General features: G+C 43.4%; 1 protein-coding gene across 1 annotated transcript in view; it reads right to left on the bottom strand.

The window, feature by feature from the left end:
* Positions 1–79: 79 nt before the first annotated feature.
* The window catches only part of NPLOC4 (NPL4 homolog, ubiquitin recognition factor), a 64,262-nt gene continuing 41,611 nt past the window's right edge, over positions 80–22,730 (bottom strand). Inside the window, exons 13-17 of the mRNA XM_066614670.1 lie at positions 12,419–12,490; positions 10,521–10,616; positions 8,628–8,744; positions 6,375–6,477; positions 80–2,090 (exon numbers count right to left, since the gene is read on the bottom strand). Of these exons, the coding sequence (XP_066470767.1) occupies positions 1,933–2,090; positions 6,375–6,477; positions 8,628–8,744; positions 10,521–10,616; positions 12,419–12,490 (546 nt within the window). The 3' untranslated portion in view covers positions 80–1,932. The remainder of the gene's footprint in view (positions 2,091–6,374; positions 6,478–8,627; positions 8,745–10,520; positions 10,617–12,418; positions 12,491–22,730) is intronic.

The raw sequence follows: 22,730 nt of genomic DNA, 5'->3' as shown, positions 1-22,730 counted from the left end.
CCCCCCCAAAAAAAAAATTGATGGGAGAGAAGTAGACACAGGGGGCAAAGTATCAGAACACCACAAGGAGCAGGAGGCGTCCATTTCAGATGCTTTTAATAGATTTTTATTTGCAGGGCTGTTATTCAGTTAACTCCAGTCCAAATCAAACACACACCTCTGCAACCCATAGAACAAAGAGGAATAGCAAGAGCGGGTACAGCCCCATCAGCTCAAGAAATTAGTCAAAACGCAAACCCAGGAAAGGAGAAAGAGCTGCATGCCCTGTCAGCACCAACAAGGGCCAGATTACCAGTTATTTGATCTGAACACTTGAAGGACAAAGCCCAAGATACTTCTGCCCCAGAAGGCAGAGACCACATCAGTCACAGCAGCTGTCTCAGAGCCAGGCATACATGCCTATAATGGAAACTAGGAACTGGAATGGAGGCACATTTTGCTTTGGTGAGCATCTAAAAAGACAAACTGTTGAAGGTCTGAAAGAGGATGCATTTCATCCATACAACCCAATCAATGAAATGAATGCTTTGTTGTCCTGTAATGAAGCTGATAAATTTCCTTGGATGATAACAGGCTAGTTAAATGCAGATATACTGCAGCAGGTCCAATGTGCCCTAACATATAACAGTGTTGGCAGAGATGCTGGGAATTTCTGAGAATGACAGCACATCCCTGCACTGCTGGGAATGAAAGAGCTCAAACAGTAGAGGAAATATGGAACTTCCGGACACTGCTAAGAGGTGCTTATGGGAACATCAGGCAGTTTAGTATTATGGAGGCAAGAGAATATCCACTGTCTCAGATATATCTCTGGCTTATGGTGGAGTAAGACAAAGATCCTCCCAATATGTCAACAAATGTCCCATTTGGCTTTGCCCTGCTGGGATGTTATTCAATCACTAATAGGCACAAGGAAGGTACTTGAAGTTTTGTCTGCTCACAGGTACAAATACCAGAAAACAGCTTTAAATTCAAAGGGAATATAGTGCATGGTGATCTGGAGCAAGTGACTCATTGTGAAATGTTGCCTGCCCAAACCGGACATAGCCAGGATGGTGTTGCCAAGATCCTGTCTGCTTCCAGACCAGGAAGTCTGCTGGTCCCCACTGCCGGATTTGGCTGGGAATGATCCTCTGTGTTGCCCAGCACTAGATGAGAAGCACCAGATAACAGCTGCCAAAAGATCTCTTTAATCTTCTGTCATTATGGCTAAGCTGGACAAAGTGGGTCAACGGGCAAGCAGAGATCCTTACAAAGTAGAGAAGGATGCTCTCTTCTCTCTCCAGTTCCAAAGTACTCTGAGGCTTAACCTGGGATTCTTTTAGGCCACTGTATCTTCTGTCACTGCAGGCCACTTGATTCAGAAGTTGTAACTGGAGGGTGGACTGAAGTGACCCAGAAACCAGTGACCCAGCAACTCTGAGGCCAAATGCAAAGCATGTAAAGAGAGTGATGTTAGGCAAGCTGGCCCAGGGGGCCATGCCTCCCTTCAACACTGCTGCCTAGCCTCACTCAGTGGCTTAAGGCTGGGGAAAGCTTGTGGCATGCAAGCTAGCGGGGGGGGGGGCATCGCCCCACACTGCCATGCACCCGCAGAGCTGAAGAGCCATCCGTGCGACTGCAGCTCAAAGGGAAACATGACCTCTGGCTTTCTACAATACTGAGAGCAAAGAAAAGACAAGGCAGCAGCATTAGGCAGAGGGGCCATGTCATCTTCACCCACTAGGATATTCAGCTCCAACTGCAAGTTGCCACCCACTGAATGGCACTGAGTGCCTGTGATGTGGGTCACTCCCTCCCTTGCCCGCTCTGCCCCACCCCTGACGGTGCATCATCCCAGGAGGAAGAACAGTCCCGCCTGGCTTAGGGTTTGCCTCTGTATTCTGCCAGTTGGTTTGCAATGGCTGCCCTGAATGCCAAGGCCAGCAAGGCCTAGCTACGTGGGAGGCTACACATCTCGCAGTGATCCGTGCCTGGCTGGTTCATGAAGGTGCAGTGCTGACAGGCCCACATGGAAGAGGTTGCTGCATGTGTTGAACCACCCATGGCACCATATTCTTGGAGTCCTGGCAGCTGAACACCAACTGTGCCTGCAAAGATAAAACATGGCAAACAGGTGAGAATTAGAAAGGCTGCCAGAACTCGGACAAGCAGGGGATGTTCAATTGGAACCATGGCAGGAAGTGGTAGATTTCTGCAGTAACAGAAATTACATAATTTCCTACAGCAACCATATTCTCCATCCTCTACAGCAGGGGTGTCCTAATTTTTTGGCAGGAGAGCCGCATCATCTCTCCAACACTGTGTTGGGGGCAGAGAAAAAAAAGAATTTACATTTCAAATTTGAATAAATGTATATAAATGAATATATCAGAGATGGAACTTATACAAATGAATGAAGGTCTTGCAATAGCTCAAGGCCTATAAAAGGCCTTGTACAAAGCAAGGCCAACCTTTCCTTTGCTGCCACTACTGCATCACAGATGTGTAACAGGAAGCAGTGGAGGAAGTCCCACAGCTCACGCAAGACGTCGAACAGCTGGTGGTCATGCTGAGAACAGTTGCATTAGGCCAGAGCAGGCTCCAGCAAGTCTCTAGAGGCCCAGAGGCTCACTGGAGACTGAGGGCTCCCTGTGGGCCAGATTGGGAGTCCTCGAGGGCCGCAAGTGGCCCCAGGGCTGGGGTTTGGGCACCCCTTCTCTACAGGTTCTGTAAAGTCTTGTGCAATCGATACAACCTAACACAGTGATAAAACCTTCACTTTCTTCTTGTACAGGAAGATCAATCCATTGTCATGGGGAGATCATTTCCTGGTAAGGTTTAGGCTTATTGCAGCTTCACACCTTCGCAGAGGTGGGAGACCGCATTGTATGGTCCGCCTCCAGAGGCTAATAGACCCTGAAGGTTTCCTGAGGGCTATGGGGGATTTTCCAACTGCCAAGACAGTCTCATCTGAGGCCCTGGTTGACCTCCCTGCTATCACCACCAAAGAATAGACTCTATAAGGAGATCTATTCCATGTCTGGTCAGACTCAGCATGAGTTTTCCACCACCTCTACCCTGCCACTTCATCATTCTCAGTTCCTCAGTAATCCAAGGAGCCACAAAGGTCACTTAGGAGCAATCTTATCCACTGCCCTGGCCATTTCCCCATTCCAGAGAGATTTTTTCTCTCTACCACCATTGCATCTGCACAGAGCTGTCCAGCTGAACCGTACCGTGTTGTGCGAGGCCTACTCCATCAGGCCCTTCCAATTGACCAGGAGGAACACACAGTCACCCCCTATGATGTTTGCAAAGCATATGGCAGATAAAGTTGCTCGCATTTGTCAATTTGGAAGCCACGGTGACAATGTCTGATGATGTCCTGGTGGTGTCTGCTTGCTCAGTTTTGTGGGATTCTTTTCAGCTTGAACAGCCTGACGATGTTCAAACTTCTTTTTAGTGTGAGCCCATCTGCCTGCCTGCTCAACCCTTGCACAGCTTAGCTTATTAGATCTGCCCAGGAGGGGCTGGCCAAGTGGACCAGGAGAGTGGTTAATTCCTCCTTGATGGAAGGGGTCCTGCCACTGGCTATGAAGTGGGCGGTGGTTTGACCCCTTCCGATAAAGCCCTCCCCGGACTCCACTGTGTTAGATGATTAACGGCCAGTCTCTAATCTCCCATTTCTGGGCATGGTGATCCGAGTGGGTGGTGGCTGCTCAATTCCAGTCTTGGCTGAAGCGATTGATCACGATACCTTTCAATCTGGTCAAGCTTTGGGATGAAAACAGCCTTGGTCACCGCACTGGATGACCTACACTGGGGACTGGATAAGGGGAGTGCATCCCTGTTGGTCCTGCTGGACCTCTCAGCAGCTTTCAACACTATCAATCATGCTGTCCTTCTGGGCCAATTGGCTGAGTTGGGGGTTGGAAGCACTGTGCTGCAGTGGTTCCATGCTTACTTGATAGACAGGTCCCAGATGGTGGTGCTGGGGGATGCCTGTTCAGCATCCTGGCCCTTCAGGTGTGAGGTGCCACAGGGTTCCATCTTGTCCCCCATGCTACTTAAGATCTACATGAAACCGTTGGGAGAGGTCATTTGGGGATTTGGAGTGGGGTGCCATCAATATGCTGATGACACCCAACTCTCTCTCTCTCTCTTTTCCACCACACTCTAAGGTGGCTGTTGAGGCCTTAGAGAGCTGCTTGGAGGCACTTGGAACCTGGATGAGGGCTAACAAGCCGAGATTAAATTTGTACAAGACAGAGGTTCTTCTGGTTCAGAAATCCACAATGCAGGTACTAGAGTATTGCCCTGCTCTAAACAGGGTTGCACTCCCTCTGAAGGAGCAGGTCCACAGCTTGGGGGTTTGCTTGAATTTGCAGCTGCTCCTGGATTCCCAGGTGGCGGTTGTGGCCAGGGGAACCTTTGCCCAGCTTTGACTGATGCGCCAGCTGTGGCCGTACTTGATCATGCTGACATAGCCACAGTGATCCATGCCACAGCGACATCAAGATTAGACTAATGTAAGGTGCTGTACATGGGGCTGCCCTTGAAGATAGTTCAAAAGCTGCGTGCAGAATGCGGTGGCCCATGTGCTTGCTGGGGGTAGGCAATTCAACTCTGTTGGGCTGCTGCTCTAGTGGCTGCCCATTCATTTCTGGGACCAGTTCAAGGTGCTGGTTTTGACCTATAAAGCTCTATACAGCTTGGGGCCAGTGTATTTGAGAGACTGCCTTCTTCCATACAATCCAGCTCATCCTCTCTGGTCATTGGAGAGGGCTCTCTTACAGATGCCACCGCCCATGGAGGTGGGAGGGGTGGTGTCAAGGTGTAGGGTCTTCTCCATAGTGGCACTAACTTCATGGAATTCTCTCCCTCTTAGTTTATGAACTGCTCCCTCCTTAGAGTTTTTCCGGTTGGGTCTTAAAACACATCTTTTTACTCTAGCCCAGCATTTCTCAATGCCTGTCCTCCGCAGGACCACTTTGCATGTCCACCTATTGGAAGTACCACCAGAAGTAACCAATGATGATGTCATTGCCTGTTATTTCCAGGTTGGGAGGCCAGATGCAACACTACAAACACTGCTAAGAAGCTCAGAGCAGACAGGAGGGCTTTTCTGAGTATGCAGCTCTGCCTGCTAAGCCGAGCTATTTATCACTGTTTGTCGTGTCATATTGCTGGTCTCACAGACAGGTGGTGTGTGTTCAGGGTTCTTTTGAGTACAACCAGAAACTGACTCAAGTACCACCAATGGTACCCGTACCACTGGTTGAGAAACACTGCTCTAGTCTTTTGAGCCTTTTAATATGGACACTCAGAGCTTTTTTATGTTGATTAGTTTTATGGTTTTTTTTTTTAATTGTCTGCTGCTAGTTCTGCTTTTTATCACCCTTGGCTTTTCATGATTTTTTTTTTTTTAGGTTACTTCTGGATTTTAGGAGTTTTAAATATTTATACTTTTAAAAATTGTATTATGTTTATATTTTTTGTATTACATTTGGAAGCTGCTTTGAATGCACAAGAGAGAGATAAAGAGGGGTATGTATGCATGCATGCACGTATGAATAAATAAGAGCTCAATCCTGAGCTCCACATGCTGGCTTACCATCGGCATGCACTGTCGCGAACGTGCTGTAAGGCATGTTTGTGAGGATTAGCGCCGGCCCAGCACCGCAGCTAGTCCAATGCAAGCCTGAGCTGGGCTAGCGCTGGTGGAAAGCTGGTGCTATGCCACTTGGCAGTCGCCCGAACCACCAGGCGGCAGAGAGGTAGGTGAGGGTGTGGAGGGAGGTGGCGTTCCAGGGCAGGAGGTGTGCCAGGGGAGGGAGTGGAGCGGGAGGAGGGCAGGACCAGTGGAGCTCAGCTCCACCAGATCCTGAGCTCCATGTGATGCTGCGCAGTCCAGCACAGAACTCTTTGATACTGTAACAGCTCCAGAGCTGCCGCAGAATTGAGTAGCTCCACTGCAGGGCTACTTTCCTTACCCAGGGGAAGAGGGCGAATGTCCCCTGCCCTCAAGGAGCTGCTGGCAGCAGTCCAGTTGCGCTCAGGATGCTGTGGCAGCCATTTTAGGCACCATGGCAGCCCCACACTCTGGGCAGCTCAGGATTGGGCTGTAAATTCTCTATGCTAGCAAGGGTATGGCACCAATATGGGAATAAAAGTATTTCAGAAATGTTTCCCTCTTTGGCCAGGCAGACTGATATCACTGGTGAAGTGTCCAGGTCACTCCCTCCCCATTAATTTGTCCCAAGTGACTGAAATGTCTTAGAATTCAAAAATTCAACACTGGCAATCCATAACAGACATGTCAAAGAGCTTCAGCATCTTTGCAATGAGGGGTGTCTATCCCACAGTCAAGAGGGAAAAGGCATAATACATACTACAAAGCTGTTCGATGGTGGCCCATTGCTCAGATTTCTTCCAAGTCTGCGCAAGTTCCTCATTCCGGGTCCTCACTGCCTCTAGCAGCAAGCTGATGCTATCCTGAAAGAAGATAGATCAAATCATAGCAAAGCCCATTTGTCTTTAAAGATGTCTGTGGCAGTGGGATATGTTCAGGAAGACCCCCTTCTCTCCATAGCAATTTGCAAACTGATTACCCATTTCACTACAAAAAGACAGACTTGCAAGCAATAACATACAAGCCACTCACTTGGCTCTACGCTCCAGATCCCCTTCACCAATACTATCCCAGGTTATTTTAAAGCCAGGACTGGAAGTAAAAACCATCCCACTATTCAGTCTTCAATCTTTAGCTACAGTACACTGACACATCAACTGAACCCTATATGTGAAGGATAAGAGAAAGAGCTAGCAACTCAAACTGTGCATCATGGCATGTGAACTAATAGGAGTGCCATGGGATGTCCCCGGCAGCCTTCCTGGTGCAACCATCTTGGATCATGCAACATCTCACAAGCTCCAAGACAACAGTGCTAGGAAGAAGAAGCAGTTGTGAAAGAAGGGTGCTTTGACCATGGTAAACTTGGGAACTGCTGCTATAATGCAAGGGAAGAAAGATATTGTACCCATATGTGAGAATGACAGCTGCATACATGCCCTCCTCCCACTTAAGCTTCAAAGACAGCTGTGAGGGTGAAAATAAGAATGTGACAGCAAATGGATAGATGAGCTAGGAGGGTAGTAACTGGCCACTTCCTTATTGGACAGCAACTGTTACTTGCCACAGGAAAGCAGCAAATTGCAAGGCTATATTAAGACAACTTTACAGAAGGGATCATTTTGTGCTCCAAACAGCAGAGGGTGCTAGAGGCCAATTCTGTGGGGAATGTGCAGAAAGTCTACTCCACAGACTCTTGGATCATGTATCGAATCATTAATATTTCTCTTCAATTCAGAACATCATGCTGACCTCAAGAGAATGAAACAAAGAAACGTCTCTCCTCTCTATTGGCTTCATGTCCCTATTCTACCAACCGACCCCATTTTTTGTAATAAACCTAAGCTACATTATTTCAATGCAGAAAGGAGGAAAACATAACCAAGCAAAACAGTAACATGCAATAAATCTGACTGGCCCTGATCTCCAGTCATCCACTGGCAGCCCAGCTGTTTTGCACATGCTTGATGTATGCACTTCTTAAAGCCTCTGGAAAAACACATGGTGCTTTGTTTCCTCCTCATGGGTATTTTTTTCTAATGGTGGGGGAGGGGAGAACGGATGTTATAATCAGAGCATGAGGAGCCAGACTCCTGCTGCCAAGTCAATAAAAGGGGGCGTGGGTGTGAAGGAAGATGCAAACACAGGAAGCTGTTAGCCCTGGTGAGACTGGGTGACAGATCTTGTGATCATTTACAACAGGAATTTCTGATCCAGAGAATTTTAAAACTGTTCCATTTGTCAGTGCAGTGCAACTTCTAAGTTTGAGAACGTCAACCTTCTCCAAAATTATTAGGTGGGAGAATAGTTTTCCTTCCCCTACCTATTTAAACAGGGCTAAGACAAAAGAAGATGATGTCCAGGCACTAAATTGTGGAGCTGGGCTGATTTGTCCACAGATCTCTGCTGCCAGGCAGTGAATCCTGACTGGAACAGGTATCAGGCTTAGTCTAATTCCTGCACCCTTTCGGACAAGCAGGTCATTGCAGGATAATCTTCCCCAAGACTTGCAGACCTTGAGATGATGATGCTGCATCTGTCTGTGAGCTCAATGCTGCATCTGTCCGTAATTCCATGAGCACTTCTCAAGAAAGTTAGTTGAGTTAGGTGAAGTAGTCTACTTCACTGATATTAATTGTTAAATAAAAGTTGTGGCCCACTGATTCAAGTTTGTCTCTTTATTGGGTGCATGAGAAATACAGCAATGCAATTGTAATTGGTTTAATGCTCCAAACTATCATAAATTCAGCTAAACTAAGATTGTAAAAACTTGGAACTATTGAACATCTTTGCTACAAACCTTGAACAAGCAGATCAAAGACAGGGCAGCTTCTGGTGTCATAGAAAAGGCTTTTGCCAAACTAACTGAAAATGGATATAAGAAGAACCAGACAACTTTCTTCCAGAGATGCTAAATGGTAAGTTTATATATCAGAGAAGCTTAGTATCCTCTTCTTTGTACACAACTCTCCTTGCAAGCCCTCACCGTCAACAGCCAGAACAGCTTACATACCTTTAAAGGCATGACTTCATTGGTGACCAAGAAAAGGAGGAGATGGAAATCAGAGATGATGTCAAGAAACACAGAGGAGGTGTTCTGGGACAAATATGTAGCCAGACTGTGAAAGTCCTGTAGGGATTACAAAGAGGAGAAATAGGTATTCTTATGGTCTCCAAGATTACAGCCTATTAACTGAACTCCAGTATCTTTGTCATTTGCCAATTTAGATAACATGACTGCCGTTATGTTAAAGGGCAGGAGGTCTGGTCTAGAGGGTAGAGCCTCCATTTGCCTGAAGATAACATCCACAAGGTTGCCAGTTCGAGGCCACCAGCACCGTGCGACCTTGAAGCAGCTGACAAGCTGAAGCCGAGCTATTCCATCTGCTCTGAGCGTGGGAGGATGGAGGCAGGAATGTGAAACCAGATCAGAGAGAAACACCTGAATGTTGTGGTTCTTGAAAGAAAGAACCTTCTTTCATTTGTAAAAATCCCTACGGGGATTTAAATAAGCCTGCCTATGTAAACCGCCTTGAATAAAGTCTTGAAGACCAAGAAAGGCGGTATAGAAATACCTGTATTATTATTATTTATTATCATGACTGTCTACATCCACACTTTTCAAATGTTCCCAATTACTCTGGTAAATGAAGCTCTATTGAGAATCTTAAATCCACCTTCCTGTATCAGACACAACAGTGCGGCCAAATTCTTAAGTCAGACAGTAATTCCATATATTTAATTGCAATCAGATGAATAAGGCAGGGATATGGAGCACAAACACCAGGACTCTTGGTATCTGGAATGAACAAATGAGTGTCCACCTCTGGTTTTTGTCAGCTACAGATGCCAATTCAAAGTAAGGGTGCAGAATGTGAAGGGAAAAATGTACCAACTTTTTCATACATTCAATAGCTATATCCCAATCAGATCAGATCTGCCTCTTTTTCTGTACTAAACAGGGTTTCTTTCTGGGGCCTGAAAACAAATCAATAAAATCAAAGCACAGTGTGCTTGAGAGCATTTGAACAATGCTTGCTAATGTGGTCATCTAGGTCAGAACACCATCTCTTAAAGTGGTCAGCAACAAATGCTCTTTAAAAGGTCATATGTATAGCTGTGGACAGGATCCACCACTTATCACTTGCAGAAACTTCAGTTTCTGAGCAGAAGTTTAAGAACATTCCAAAGATGAGGCTGTAACTCTGGACTTTCCTGTCTCAGGGGGAGTTGCCAGGGTAACTAGAGTAAAAAGCAGAGCTAGGCTAAATGGATTCTAAACGCAGCAGCTCATCAAGATCTCCACAGGCACACAAGGCAAAGGCTTAAATTCAGGCAATGGGAAGGCAAGCCAGACCTGGCTGGCTGGCGCTCTCTCTCTCTCTCTCTCTCTCTCTCTCCCCACTCCCCATCCCCCCATCACTGTTCTACCTTTCAGAACATTCATGCTTTTCTTCAGCAATATACTGGACGGTATCTTTTTGTTAAAGAAACAGACAAGAAGAAAGCTGAAGGTACATACATGTTTATGCATTGGGGAGAGAGATTATGACATAGAACTGAACATTTTCCCTCTTAAAAACAATCATTTTTGTGCTAAAGTATACAATACAAAAATGCTTCTTTTATATTTATCTGTGCAAACCTTTGTTCCAATTTTTGATTATGTACTTCACAGCAAGACTTCTACTCACACGATTATGTGTAATTTGTCTCCACAGAACTGCTCCTCCCACACACAAATTCAGCACACAACTCAAAAAGCAGTCAGAAATTAGAGCTTTTTGACTACCTAGTATCTGCAATCAACCCCATTTTCTTTGTACAATTTTCTATGATCTTTAAATACTGATATCTGTCAATTCAATTGTGCAGAGTTGCCCCTTCAACCATGACTTGACCTTACCTGAGTCTCTCCCAGCACATCACGATTCTCAATAGGGAATGGATTTTGAGAAATAGAAAATGTGTAAACTGGATCCTTGGGAAATGTGGTAGTAATCTTAAACAGAAAAAAGGAGATGGATATTTAAATTATAACCCACACACTGCAAGAAAATAAGGCAAAGTCAAATGTATGCCAGGTAGTTTTCAAAGTGCATTCAACAGCTCAGAGGTGCAGAGACCCAGCTGGGAAGATCAGAAGAAAAGGCTTCTCAAAGTTTTTCAGATTTACACACATTTCATCCAACCTTGGTTTTCCCCTCAAGTAGATACTTCAGCATGCATGGCTAAGTAAGCAAAGTATAACTTGGAATTTCAATCTCTATGACTGCTTCAGAAATATGCAGGACAGCAACAATGAATGCAACTAGATCTTCGTTCACAGATAGGCACATTAAAATTGCAGGGCTAAAATTTTCAGGAGTTCAAGCTACTGTCTCCATTTCTCCAAAAAGATGAACACTGCATATCTGAAAAAGCTTTACTATAATAGAATTAAGACAAAACTATTCTCTTCAGGAGGAACTGTGTGCTTTACTAAAGCGAAGCAGCTGCATCTTTTGCACTGCTTCTGTTTCAATGGGAAGGAGGTCATGTTTGCTGATCTGACACAAATTGCCCAAGGCAGACTAATATTGCAGGCTGTTTTATTTAACACCAAGGCTCTGTCATAACCCAACTGTGATTCTCTGGAGCTGAAAACCTTACTAACAAAGGGCTTTTCAATCAGGGATCAGCAAAATTTGTAACAGACACTAAAGGTGCAGAAATAGCTCAAGTTATAAAAGAATAATACAAAGCTCAAGAACTGTACAGAGAGGCTTCAGAAATTCAGTTTTATCTCTTCTCAGACTCCTCCTAAGTACATGTTCTGTCAATCCGTTTTTATCTTAATTATACCCAAGGTAGTCCCAAAACAGATGCCTTTGCTGCTTGGGTAATAAATATGTTTCAGAGCTGTCAACTGAAACAGAAAAACTGCAGGCTCAACACAATGGCCATCATTGTTGCAAAAGGCAATATCTCACTGCCTGAATCAGACATTAAATGCCTTCAGCCCAAAGTCAACTCTGAGCAGCAGCATAAATACATGCACAAGGAGAAGAAACACATCTGCATTAAGGGCTGCTGCAGCAAACCTCTTTGGTGCAAGTACGATTCCTGTCATTTCTTCTACTGATGAATAATCTCTCAAGCTTTTCTGTCCAGTATCATGCCTTCTATTATTTTAATGCTAAATCTGTGAACATTTTTAATAACCGAGATGTAGATACTGGACACCCACACCCATGCTTCATGCCCCAAATAAGCCCATCTCTCTTTGGAAGGGACACTACCATTCTGTCACAGCTGGGCTCTCTTACCCAAGCTGAATGGGGAGGCATTCAAGACCCTGTCTGGCTCACTCACTATAGAGCAGCAGACTGCTTAATCACTCCTCTGAAAGGCACCATAGACACTTGCTAACAAGCTCCTGGTGATGTAATCACCAGCATCTCTGTGGGGGTGACAGTTTCTACTCATCTAATGGATAAACATCATTTCATAAGAGCGGCAAGATGCTCCAAGCACTGCCTAACAAAGAAGCAAAATGCTTTCCCTCAGGTGTCAAACTACCAGTAGCCCAAAAGAAAACTGCTTCTGGCAAGTTGTAAGGTGCTTGCCAATATACAGTTTTCTAATGAGGAGGAGAAGCGGAAAATAATAAAGGCAGGAATTTCGATTTTTAATAGCTGAGATTAAAAGCTACTGATACTGGACACTCACACCCATGCTTCATGCCTGAAATAAGCCCATTTGGGGCAATTTTTGCCCATTTCTCTTTTAGTCCTCAAAAGAAACAGATAACCACATACTTACGTCTATGATAAGGTACTCTACAGGAAGCGGACGTGCTAGCTGAGTGATCTCATTGCCAAACTTGTCTATATCCTGAAACAACAGCAGTCCATAGGTTAGACAAAATTTTTAAAGCAGAACTAAAGAATGGCAGACGGGGTGGACAAAAGGTAGATCACAGGTGAATGTCAAAGCATCTGCTGACTGCTAGGTTTACTGAAGGAATGCCGTACTATGGTTGCAATCCCACACACAACTTACCTGAGTAGGCACTACTGAACACAGTGTAAGTTACTTGTAAGTAAGCATACAGAAGCCTATGCTGTTGGTGGATCTTGATTTAATCCAGCAAGGCACCTCATATTCTTAAGAGCCCATAGTAAAATCATTCATTACAGATAAATTGGACCCTTACTATTAAGATTTCCAAAATATGCACTTTTTGTTTAAAAAAATAAGTATACATAATGCAGATTCTAGTGAAAAAGTAGACAATACAAGACTGAAGCCAGCCCAACCCTGCAGAAGATGTGTCTGTGGCAAAACAAGATGAGGTTCTGAAGTAATATGAATTTTATATAACTAAGGGTGCAATCCTAACCCGCGCTGGAGCAGGCAAGCCAGGAGGCTTGCGCTGCATCCAATGCGGGATTGCAGCGAACAGCGGCTCAGCCACGGGCAAGGGGAAGCTCTTCCCCTTACCCATGGGTAAGGACTGTGCGCCCCTATGGGTCTCCTTGGACCTGGGCAACCTCCGGAAGCTGCTCCGCTCGCCCCAGGGATGGGCGTTGGGATCCAGCATAACCGCTGGGTCCCAGCCCGGCGCCCGGCTCCCCGCCCTCCCCTGCCCAGTAACACCCCCTCCCGCCCCATCCCCAAGGCTCCCACACCTACCTTTGGCACTTATGTCGGTGCGCTTACGCCGACACAAGCGGTGGCGCGGGAGCTGTGGCAGAGGCTTCTGCCTCCGTCCGCGCATCGGCCCATCTGAATGTGCCGACGCAGCTCCCACCTAAGGAGGTGCAAATGTGCTTTACGGCATGTTTGCGACCCTCCAGGGCCATCTAAACCAGCATAACTGCCGGTTATGATTGCATCCTAAGCTTACTAATTACAATAAAAAGGAAGAAGTGGCAGCAAACTTTTAAAAATTGAATTCCAATTATGGAGTCAAACAGATGGCCCATCTACCACAATAGCCCGTCCATGACAGTGGGTAGAACTCTCCAAATGCCAGCCACTTTTCAGTCTGTTCTCACACTAGCAAATCAAGCACTTTTTCTCCTTCCATCCAAAGTTTTCTATGAACACAATCACACACAGAAATCTTACAGTCAATTAGACTGTACACAAAGATGTCCTTCAGGTATCTCCATGATTACAGCAATGTTATAATGGTGTTTTTAAAATTTTACTCAGAAGTAAGCCACTGTGTTCAGAAAGACTTAGGATGTAATCCTTATCGTACACACTGGAAACAAACATTTCTACATACAAGGGAGGGATTATATGTAATTCACATACATATAAGAGAGGAATTACTTGGAAAGGGTATAAAAAACTATTGGAGCTGTCTGCTGCAACATGTGCAGTTTGGCCCTTAAATCAATGGGAACAGTTGGCTGGTGCACTTTTGCAAAATATTAACAGATCAATTTGATTTTCCCTTCTTTCTGAATGTTTGCAGATAATAAAAGTGAACACTTAACTGTCTAGCAATTGAATTATAGGTAGAAGTGGGTGGAGCTTCCCTTTGTTCACTGCAAACTCTAAAGGAAAAACAAAGGAAATTTCCAAAGTTGGAGAACAAGGAAGAGACCCACAGAAGGGGAAGCTCCCCTGGGGTGTCTAATATTTCTTCCCAGTTTAGCTTGGCTAGCGTTTCAATCCCACCACAAACACACAAGCTCTCTCCACCAGACCACACAAACCTCACACTCTTGGGTGATACTTGTTAATGCAACATAACAGAGTTATGGTATCCTTCAAAAGGCTAAGCAACAAGTCCAAAGCTACACTTGAAGGAAGCAGAATGAAATGGAAAAGAGAAGATAACATCTAAAAGCCTAATATTGGACTGTATTTCCTTTGTATCACAACAGTTCAGCAAGCCATTAGTCATTTTGACACACTGCCTTGTTGAACCCACAGATCTAAGTCTTCAGTCAGATCTCATTCTCTCACTATCCTACCAAGTCAAAGAGGGAAGACTCCAAACCATCCTTTCTTGAATCAGAAGCTTAGAAAAGACACAGAATCTGCCAAAACCTAAACTTGTTTCACTTTGTTTGATGAATTGAATGCAAGTTCAATTATGGGGGGAAAAACGGCCAGCATATGTTCATTAATCACAAAGTGACAATTAGACTTGATTTATGTCAAACACACCAAGCTCAGCTCCAGACATAAATTCATAAGAACAGACACTTTTCATTAAAGATTCTGCAAGTGGGGGATGTATTTTCCACCTAAATCACCACTTAACAGGGTATAAATCATTCACTCAGACCTACATAAATTATACATTTGTAATTTCCAATCAAAGACCGAACATAAAAGTTTACATTTGCTAAGCTTTCAAAAGCAAATGTGGCTATGAGAGATCCCAAGGACAGGTACTCGGACACTGCTGTCAATCTGCATCTTTGATTTACTGCATGCAAAAAGAGAAGAAACACACACACCCTTTTCTCTATATCTTGTGGTAAGATGGTTTCTGATGGACACTAAGAAGATGTAGCCAAGAGATTTGGTAATGACTACAACCCTGAAAGTTGCATGTTCAAATCTCGGTGTCTCTCTCATTTAGGACCGTTGCCTTCTTTGAGACAGAAATATGAAAAAATCCAGACATGAATTTGTTTTAAAATATTCACATTTCTTATCACAGTGAAAAATTTCAATATTCTACAAAAGGGAAGTAAGCATCTTGCAGCTATACACAGCCCAAACCAGCACGGCCAGTTACCAAATATGGTCAGGGACCTTATCAGCCAAGGTGTGCAGATATGGTGCTTCTGGCCACAGTGCAACCAGCAATTTACCTGATTTGGCCATATTAATCCTAGAGAGCTCAAAGGACTCAAAATAGGCTTTTCCTACCACACTTTTCCTTCCCTGACACTCTGAATTTGCCGTTTTGCAACTAGTATGTCAGGATCACTAAAAATCTATATAATACTAACAAACTTATTTTTCTCTTTTAGAATGGTTTCTTTTTAATGCTTGCCTCTTCTCAGATCCTGAAGAATAAAAATGTTCTAGCAAAATAGCATTCCCAAGTTCTGAAGTTTCTTATTTCCTCATATAAGTTTGTGAAAATCCACCACAGGGTAACAATTTTCACAGGTAGTCAAGAGACTGTACTGTACCTCCAATTTTTGAACAAATAAAAAAACATTCCCAGATTCAAATTTGCCAAAGTCTTACGGACATAGTGAAAATCTATTGAAGACTATTAAATTTCAAAATGCAGGGGGAGAGAATGGCAATCATGTTTATTCCACTCAAAATTTTAAAAATGTGAAGGCCTTGGAATTTCTTCCATTACTAGCTGCCAAATAACTATAAAGCTGCCATGTTTGATTATTCTAGTTTGGGGGGGGGGGGAAGATGTTGACTTGTATATCATCCCTTTTCTGCATAGGAAAGCAGCTTGTTTATATATGACTGGAGACACAATATCCATCGCCAACCTCAACATGGCAAGTCCAATCAGACACAATCCCAAAACACGATAAAGAATTTTGAGGCTTAAAAGATATTAAAAGGGAAATGTCATACAGACACTTTTCATTACTCAAACAAGAGAGGTTGCTTGGGACATTGAAGACTGCAAAATCAGGCCCAGGGGCATATGCCTTTAGATATCTTGAGCTTCAGTAGGGTAAGCAGGAGAATGAAATACTTTGCTTGATGGGATTTAGTGCTTTAAAAGCCAACCTCTTCCTGTGAAGTGTCTTCATAGCATTTCTCTGAAGATCAGATGGATACATGCAGTGCAGCCAATCCCTACAGTTCTCCACAAGATTTGCCCACATCAATCCCCTTGGTCCCAGGAGAAATAAGTGATCTGCCTTTTCTAGGGAGACTGCCCATGCTTTTGCTTATGCCCCATAGCACCCAGTCCGCAGCAAACAAACAGCTGTTTGAGCAGCCATGCCCTCAATCTCTTCTTGAAACTATGAAAAGCAAAATCATATCCAATTACACCTACCTGGAGGCTTGCCCCTGCATGAAAGAGCCTGCAACACCACCCATATAATTAGACCATCTGAAACTGATCTTCAAAATAAATTAAGTTTCAATAAGCATACACTTTTTTTTCCAGCACCTGTTCACTTTCAACTCTGCCTCTAGGGTTTTCCATGTTAAATACCCCCCCCCCTTTTTAAGGGAAGTTACTAAAATCTGAAAAAATTTCCACTAATATTGTTAGTATCAAACAGAAACTTCCCTCTTTCCACTGCAAAAAGCAACTGTAACCCTTTCCCTCAGAAAGAAGGAGGGAACTCCAATTCCAAGATTGTCCCTTTGTGTACTTTTTAATTAAGTTTTTATGGGCCTCAGCAAACAACAGGAGGGAGACTGCAAGGGAAACAAAGACACTGCAGCTTTAGACGTGATCATGGCCTTTGCACATGTGAAAGCTTTGGTTCTTACTACCATGGAATGCCATGTCATTTGCTGACCAGTGGTGGTTCCACCCAAAAAAGGGCAGCATGGAGTTAAGGGCTGCATCCACTTCAGAGCTGGACAAAACTCAGGCAGCAACAGAGACAGACAATGAATCACATTGGATGGGGTAGATTTGCCCAGCAATCAGCATGTTTTATTCTTTTTTTAATTTTGAATACAGAACCACTTCTGGTTCCAAACATGAACACAATTAATTCAACACAGTATCATAGAAAAGTGCAACACAAAATGTTGAAGGATTTGATTGGCAGTTCAAATTGGTTGGAAACACAAAGACCAGCAGTTCTCAAACATTTTGGCCTCTGGAGCTCTTTACACTCCTAAAAGGAATCTCAGGGGGCCCTGGATATACACAGTGGCGCAGCACCTAGCTCAGTGCCAAATACTGGCAAAGAGCTGGAACAGGAGGGGAATGATGAAGGAGAGAAATGAACAGGGTTGGTGGGAATGATAGACAAGCAAACCAAGGAGTGGGGCAGATGGCAACCCTGAAGAGGTTTCCTAGGTGCACTTTTGGAGAAACATTGACACAGAGGCCAGACACTTAAGTTCATAACAGATTTAAAAATTGAAATTGTCCTATAAGATTTATTGACAAATGGGAGACAGAAACCAGCAAGTCTTTTATTCTACTGGGCCAGAGGACCTTTGTGGTTCACCAGTTAGCCTGTAGTTCTTTTTGAATAAGTAGGTGGGATATTTCTGCTTCCTAAAGTTTCTTTGCATTCCACCATTGGAGTAAAACAAGAATCAAAAGCATGATGAGAGCAGGAGGGAAATGCCTTCATTCAACCTTTGGTTTGAAACAATCCTCAAAGCCACTCAAGCCTGCTACCCCAAATCAGGCAGAACAATGTGATGGAAAGAACAACAGAGATAGTGAGAAAAGTTTTTCCAATTCTGTAATATGCAAATATATCGATTAATGTGACCTTGCAGTACTTATGATTAATCAGTCATTGCTAAACTATGTATGCAGAACCACTCTGTCTTTTTAATATACGACAATTGCCAGTATACAGTTATAAGCTGAAACAAGAGTGTATGAGAACATCACACAGCTGCTACAGAGAACTTCCTTCTTCCAACAAGACAAGAAATCTCTGAACATTCAGGGTGTGCCTGCTCAGAAGCAAGTTTCACTGAATTCATGTAACAAGAAAAAATCATGCCAAATATGACAGTATGACAAACCAACAAAGATCTGCCTTGCTGGATCAGCCAAAGGTCTATCTTCTCTGGTAATGCATCTTCAACAGCCAAACGGTAGCTCACAAGCAGGTTATGATAGCTGTTTGTCTCTACCTGTTTGTCTTTAGCATCTGGTCATCAGAGAGTCAATTCAGCTATTGTGGTTTAATAGATGTTAAACCTATTTTAGACTGAACCATAATACCTTGTGAGCCAGCAGGCTGGGTTTGTCTCCTTTCAGTTAAGTATTATAGTTTAATATTTTTATTAGCATCCATACACTTGTCTAGTTTTTAAAGCTAAGCTTATTGCCATCACAACATCCCAAGGCAATGAATTTCATATGTTGATTACACATTGAGCAATTAACATAATAGCATTATCATACTAGCTGTTTTATTGTCAGATTTTTTTTTCTGAATTCCCAGCAAGGAATTTGTCTGTGTCACAACAGCAGTACATTATGATAAAATGTTTTAAGTAAAAATATTAACATCAGTCTCTTCTGTCCATTTGCTTGTATAACATCTTGGGCAGAAATAGGATCAGTAAGTTTGCAAATGGCATAAAACCGGGAAAGATAATTACTACTCAGACTTGGTAAAGAGGATTAAAATTCAAAAGAACAAGTAGCATGTCATGTTTGATAGTTTTAGCTTGTATAGAAGAATTATCCTATCATCCGTATTTTCCATAGGAAAGAAGCAGCTGTTTATACACGACTGGAATTGTATAGCATAATCAACACACTATTCTCTTCTAAGCACCTCCCAGTGCCACTCCAGAGTTCAAGACGACTTAACAGCCAGCTACCAACTTGGCCAGCAGAAGATATCCCACCCAGATGGAAGTCTTACTTCAACTTAATCAAAAGTTAATAATTCCACTCTACATTGCACCAGTCAGACCTCGCTTAGAACACTGTACCCAGTTTTTGGCAACACATTTTAAAAGGACATTTGATAAATTGGAGCAGGTTCAGAGGAGAGCAGCTAAACTGAAGAGGAGCTTGGAAGCCAAGTCATGAAGAATGCTTCAAATAGCTCTATATATTTAGCCAGGAGAAGACTAAGGTGAGATATGATAGCCATCTTCAAGGAAGGCTGTCACACAGAAGGAGGAGAGGATTTCCTTTCTGCAGTTCCAGAGGACAGGGCCAGAACCAATGGACTTAAAGTACAGGAAAGCATATTTAGGCAAGACATGAGGAAGAATTTCCTAACTGTAAGAGCTATCTGACATTCAAACAGCCTGCCACATACAGTTGCGAACTCTCCCTCATTGAAGCACAGGCTAGACGGCCAAGTATCAGGGATACTGTGGCCACCTGAGCCAAACAGGAGGTTGGATTATATGACCTCCAAAGTACCTTGAAATTCTAGCATTATGTGGTTCTGTGAACTTAGGGAGGGGCAATTTCAGCTCACAGAGCTCTTATGGCTCCAACAGAGTAAGAGGTTAGCTGAAGAGAATAGCCGGAACACTCAAGGGGATTGGAGGGAATGACTGTGGAAATATCTATTCCCTTCCAATCATTTCTCATTACTACTCAAGTGGCAACCATCAGAATACATTAATATAGAAACAGAGAGTACAGATCAGGGGTGTCAAACATAAGGCCTGGTGGCAGGATGCGGCCCGCGGAAGTTTTTTATCCAGCACTCAGGCTCTTAGCTGCTGAGCAGTGCTGAGGTGTTACTGCTGAAAGGACAGCCCACATGAAAATTGGGCTCTCCCATATCTTGAAATATGATCAAGATTTGTGTATTTTCTCTTCTGTCATTTGCAGCTAATGAGTTCCTAAATGAGAAAAAGTGCTTTTATTTTTGGTTATGACCTGTTTAATGACATCATTTCCTGCCTAATGACATCACCTCCAGCCCTCAGCAAGCACCATGAATGCTGTTTGGTCCTTGGTATGAAACAAGTTTGACACCCCTGGCATAGATTTTACATAATAAATAAAACTGATACAAGCTGGAGAACTAGTCTATAAACAATGAAACAAAATTCATCCTAGATTAAAGACAAAATGAAACCACTTTTGAATTAGAGATTGGTGAAAATCCTCCCACACACAAACTGTTTACAACGAAGAGGAGCTTAGAATATAAGCCATAGCTATATAGAAAAACTAAAAAAAAATCAATGCTAGAAATGTGTTCTACATAAAGTCAAATGTTGTTCACACCTGCACCACAATTTTAACTGGTTTTCAATAGTTATTTTGCATTAGTTGTATAAGAACTCCTGGACACCCCACAATTTGTAAAAAGATTTGGAGCCTAAGATCTGCCAAGATGTATGCACACCAGTGCAGCTGTGCTGCACTTGAAGCAGGATTATGGATTAGGCTCCAAATCTTTTTACAAACTGTGGTGTGTCCAGGAGTCCATAATCCTGCTTCAAGTGCAGCACAGCAGATCTCAGTCATAACTTAGGTCTGGAAGCAACATCCTGCTCTCTCTCTCTGCTCCTCCCAGCAATGCTGCTGTGGCTGGGAAGAGAAGTTTCAACTCTAGGCAGAAGTGGCAGGCTTCTACCCTTATTTTTTTTGACTGGAAGTTATTATAACTAGTTTGACAAATGAAAAAAAAAACAACCCACACACACACCACTGGCTGGTATCAAGAAAGCCCGAGTTTCATTATGCGGTTATAATCTCTGACTCAGATATGCTTGAAGTTTACCAGCACTTGGGTACCTGGAAGAACATGTGCAGAGACATTCACCCTTAGCTGCTGCAAGGAATTCCACTAGTCAGGAGTAGTTTCCTGAACTAAACTGTCACAGCAAGCACTGCATAAAAGTATGTAACTCTTTACAGCAGCATCTTTTTTCTGCATTATCCATGCATTCAAAGTCACCTTTTTGGAAGTTACACCATTCTACGTTACACCACTTAGCATTCATATTCAGTTGTATACCAAACACACATCTTCCAATTACAGTAGTGTAAAATATCATCCAGCCTGGTCTGGAACCCACTGTTGCGTTTGTTGGATCACAGCATATCTACTTTGAAACTTCCAAGGCTGTCCAAGCGACCTATCTGTGACTCAGATAAATATGCCAAATACCAATGTGTGATACCAGGCTAGGCAGTAACATGGCTGAAGGACAGATGGGCTATGTGGGATGACAGATTGAAGAGGAGTTGCATGTTACACTGTAAATAAGTGGTGGGAATAAATAAATAGCCCTACTTCTGGTGCAACTGATGCAGATAATGAGTTGATTTTCCAGTTTCCTTTAAAAAATGTAGTTAGCAAAGAGAAAATACAGGAAAGTAATGTTGACTATAACGAATTTAGATTGGGGCTCATGGGTGGGAAAGGTGGGACAACTGTAACAGAGGACAAAAAGAAAAGAAAAAACCATAGAGCCTGAGGGAGGTTAAATGATGCTAGAAAGCAGGAACTATTCCATTGTCAAAGGCAGCAAAAGAAGCTGCCAAGATCTTCCACAGAAGGTTTTATATGTGGATTCAGCATGTGGTTAGGGTGTATGATGCAGTCACCTTGATGAAGCTAGGCAGGCCCGAATCTGGTATCAGTGCTCAGATGACAGATTGCCTGCGAACCCGAAAGACAGACAGGATGCACTCACAATCTCTGGCAGTGGAACATCAATATAAAGAACACTGCACTGCTTTGCAAAAGTTGGGAAGTGAGGGAGAAGAGGTGGAGTAGTGTTATAGCCTTTGCTTGACCTAAGGAACATAGAGCACCTTGAAAAATCCACTCTTCTTACAACGAAGCAGTTCCCTACTGGGTATGTCAACTGCCTGGGCAAGATCAACAGAGCATCAGGATTCTCAATTTTTCCCCTAGACTGAATGAAAAGTTAATTACATTTTAAGCCGTCATTACTCAAAGATGGCTTTGAAGGTGGCAGCATTAACAATCTCAACTGGCCCTCAAGGGACAGCACCTGGTCCTCCAATGTTGCCACTGGAATAGTTTGACAAGATGAATGTTGTACGCCAGACCTTGTCCTGGAACTAAAATCTCTTAACTGGACATTTTTCGGATCAGCATACCATAGGAGGAAGAAGCAATAATTCAAATGCAAAAACCTTATAGTTATCGTTACCAGTTAGCTTCCTATGCAAGGGGCAAAGGCCTCTTTGTAACCCAAGTGCCAGCAAGACTCTTTAATCTTCTACCCCCCGGAGCAAATTCTTGGACATTAGAACATCAATAAAAACATAATTCAGTGCAAAAGATGACATCTTTGCATTGGTGCTAAGATCACAGGTATTTTTCTAAAGTCAACAAGGGAATAGAACTCTGCAAAAGCACTAAACCTCAGCTACTTTGAATGCTTCAAAGGATCTATAAAATTCACATTCCCTTTGGATTTTTTTTAAATTTTTTTTGCACACTGCATTTGATGGAATGTTGAGACATCCATGGAATAAGTCTAGAGCTGGAATCCTGCA

This window comes from Tiliqua scincoides, chromosome 2, assembly GCF_035046505.1.
Source record: "Tiliqua scincoides isolate rTilSci1 chromosome 2, rTilSci1.hap2, whole genome shotgun sequence".
Classification (NCBI taxonomy): domain Eukaryota; kingdom Metazoa; phylum Chordata; class Lepidosauria; order Squamata; family Scincidae; genus Tiliqua; species Tiliqua scincoides.
This window is presented reverse-complemented; position numbering and strand designations above follow the sequence as displayed.